Source organism: Megalopta genalis, chromosome 5 (genome assembly GCF_051020955.1).
Source record: "Megalopta genalis isolate 19385.01 chromosome 5, iyMegGena1_principal, whole genome shotgun sequence".
In the NCBI taxonomy this organism is placed as follows: Eukaryota; Metazoa; Arthropoda; class Insecta; order Hymenoptera; family Halictidae; genus Megalopta; species Megalopta genalis.
Window position 1 is genome coordinate 1,365,768 of NC_135017.1, and position 2,534 is coordinate 1,368,301.

At 41.2% G+C, this 2,534-nt stretch overlaps 1 protein-coding gene across 1 annotated transcript; it reads left to right on the top strand.

Moving 5' to 3' along the window:
• Nucleotides 1–225: 225 nt before the first annotated feature.
• Nucleotides 226–1,447, top strand: LOC143259442 (uncharacterized). The gene is made up of 4 exons (XM_076521703.1): nt 226–252; nt 365–468; nt 566–1,172; nt 1,259–1,447. The coding sequence occupies exons 1-4, from the start codon at nt 226–228 to the stop codon at nt 1,445–1,447; spliced, it is 927 nt and encodes a 308-aa protein (XP_076377818.1).
• Nucleotides 1,448–2,534: the final 1,087 nt, after the last annotated feature.

Below are 2,534 nucleotides of genomic sequence, written 5' to 3' on the forward strand. Positions count from 1 at the left end.
GACAAAAGTAGGACCAGGGCTTGCGGCCATAATAATAACTTTCGAAACTCTCTTTCCTCCACTTCTCCAGGATAGAATTTTCACGTTCGAAATTTTCGTTAGAAATTTTACCAATGTAAACGTGGAGTCGGAAAAGACAGATTCATTCACTTGCAGACCGTGCCCAGTGCAACATCGACAGTATCTTCGGCCAAAATGTACACGGTTTAGGACGACTTTCACATAATGTGGGTGTACACGCCCAATGCGAAGGTAATACCGTCCAAATAATTGAGCGATTGCTCGCGGAATATCAACAAATCTCTACGCGATATGTTGTAAAAAGTATTATAAAAAGATTTTACTCGATCGGGGTGTCCCGCAGAATTGGCAGCGACGTGGGGAGGCCACAGTCTCCAAAGATATCGTCCGCGCCACATTCCAAGAGGACGGCGCCGAAAGCGTGCGCAGCGTGAGTCGTCGCACAGGGTAAGTCGAAATTAAAATAACTACCGTGTTTTTTAATAACATAAAAAGAAATGTCCTTTGATTGGAAATATTTATACATTTTTATATCTTTTTCCAGCGTTAATCGTTCATCGGTACAACGCATTCTGCAGGAAAATTTGATGCCCCCGAACAAGTTCGTACGGTTGCATTTGCTGTATCCAGCAGACCTGGAAAAACGGGTAGAGTATTCAAGGTGGCTGATGGGAGAAGAGTCGCGGAATCCGTCGTTCTGTAAGTACATTTTGTGGACAGATGAGACTCTCCACAAGAGAAGGGTGTTTCAATGGTCACAATATGCACGTGTAGTGCGACGGAATTCGCGTGCCCTTCGCATACGCCAGGCGCAGGTTCGATTTTCGGTTAACCTATGGGCCGGCATTTGCGGCGAAGTTATCGTTGGACCATACATCCTGCCCGACAGGCTGAATGGTGCAGCATTGACATCTTTTTTGCGAAATGTTCTGTCGGAACTTTTGGATGATGTTCCTTTGGAGATCCGGCAGAACATGTGTTTTCAAATGGATGGTGCTCCGACACACTACGCCGCAAATGTACGCGCTCATTTCAGCGAAACCTTCCGAAACAGGTGTATCGGCCGTCTCGGACTGAGAGAGACCGGTGCCTGGCCTCCACGGTCACCGGATATGAACCCCATGGATTTTTATTTCTGGGACTACTTGAAGGTAAATTATAATGATGCTGATATTTTTTATCAATAATACTGAATTTTTTTATTTAAATTATGTATGTTTTGTAAACATTGTTCCAGAATGAGATGTACCGCGAACCAGTGGACTCACTTGAAACATTGCTGGCGAGGATCCACGGCGCAGTGGCAAGTATTTCAGTGGACACGCTGCGCCGTGTCCAGCAGGAAATTCAAGTCCGTGCCGACTGGTGCATCCGCATCACTGGAAGCAATTTTAAACAGTTCCTGAGGATACAAGAACAATTTTGATTTTATCGGCCCTTTTCAGGGCCGCTCAATTTTAACGCAGATGCAAGCAATTCAATACCCTCTCCTCCCTCCACAGGATACTTTTACGATTTTGGATTATCAGTGAGTGATTAAGTGATCCGTGTTTAGTGATAGTGCAGTGAAACCTGATCTTGCTCCGACGGTTCTCCGAGGTCTTTCCCTTCTACGCAGCAGTCGTCGACCTGGGGTCAGCTGTGTATTGTACGTGGTCAGTGCACCGACATCGTGACTCACGATTTCGAACGGCAAATGCATCCTCAACTAAATGGGCGAGTTTACTGTTAATAATATTCTTGACAATTCTTAAACAAACATATCCTGCATGTTCTTTAACACGATAATTTATTATTAAATTAGCTTTGCAAATCGTTTGTTGAATTTTATTCGGACAGGCAATTATTTAAATTCTAATATCATTTACGTACTTCGACGGGGTTACTTATTATTAATCTTCACTGTACATATCGCATAAAAATTTCATATGGTACACGTGAGAAAATTAAAACGTTTGTCACGGTTAAACTGCTTATTATTTCGGGTCTGAAAAATTAGTAATTATTCTCCAGACATTCTGAAATAAGGATGAACAGTGTTTTTCTCAAAATTATCACTGCCGCGTGGTAAAAAAAATATCGAATTTTCATGCTCCGTGGCGAAGTTTATAAACCATTTCAACAATTATCTTTGGTTAAATGTAGAATTCCTTGGAGAGGCAGTCTTTCGATTAAAACATATATTGCAGCAAAAATAACAAAATACGGAATATACTTGAAAGAGTGCTATGTGAATCGCTTACATGATACGTCCGCAATATAATCTTGTAAGAACATGTGGCATCACATTTATCAAGATAATTATTACAACAGTGTCAATATGGCTGAAACTCTCCTACAAACCAAAATCCGAGTATGTGGAACAATTAGGAAGAACAGGGGTCTTCCATTATCATTCCAAACAATAAAACTTTCAAGAGACCAGCATGTATTTCATAGAAACCATGATATTTTGCTAGAAATATGGAATAATGACAAAAGAAACGTAAATATGATTTCAAACAATACATTCA

Bases quoted from the DNA above. Each gene is read 5' to 3' on its own strand.
- LOC143259442 (XM_076521703.1), top strand. From the start codon at position 226: ATGTGGGTGTACACGCCCAATGCGAAG. The intron at 469-565 runs GTAAGTCGAAAT...ATCTTTTTCCAG, and splicing joins AGCGTGAGTCGTCGCACAGG to CGTTAATCGTTCATCGGTAC. The intron at 1,173-1,258 runs GTAAATTATAAT...ACATTGTTCCAG, and splicing joins ATTTCTGGGACTACTTGAAG to AATGAGATGTACCGCGAACC.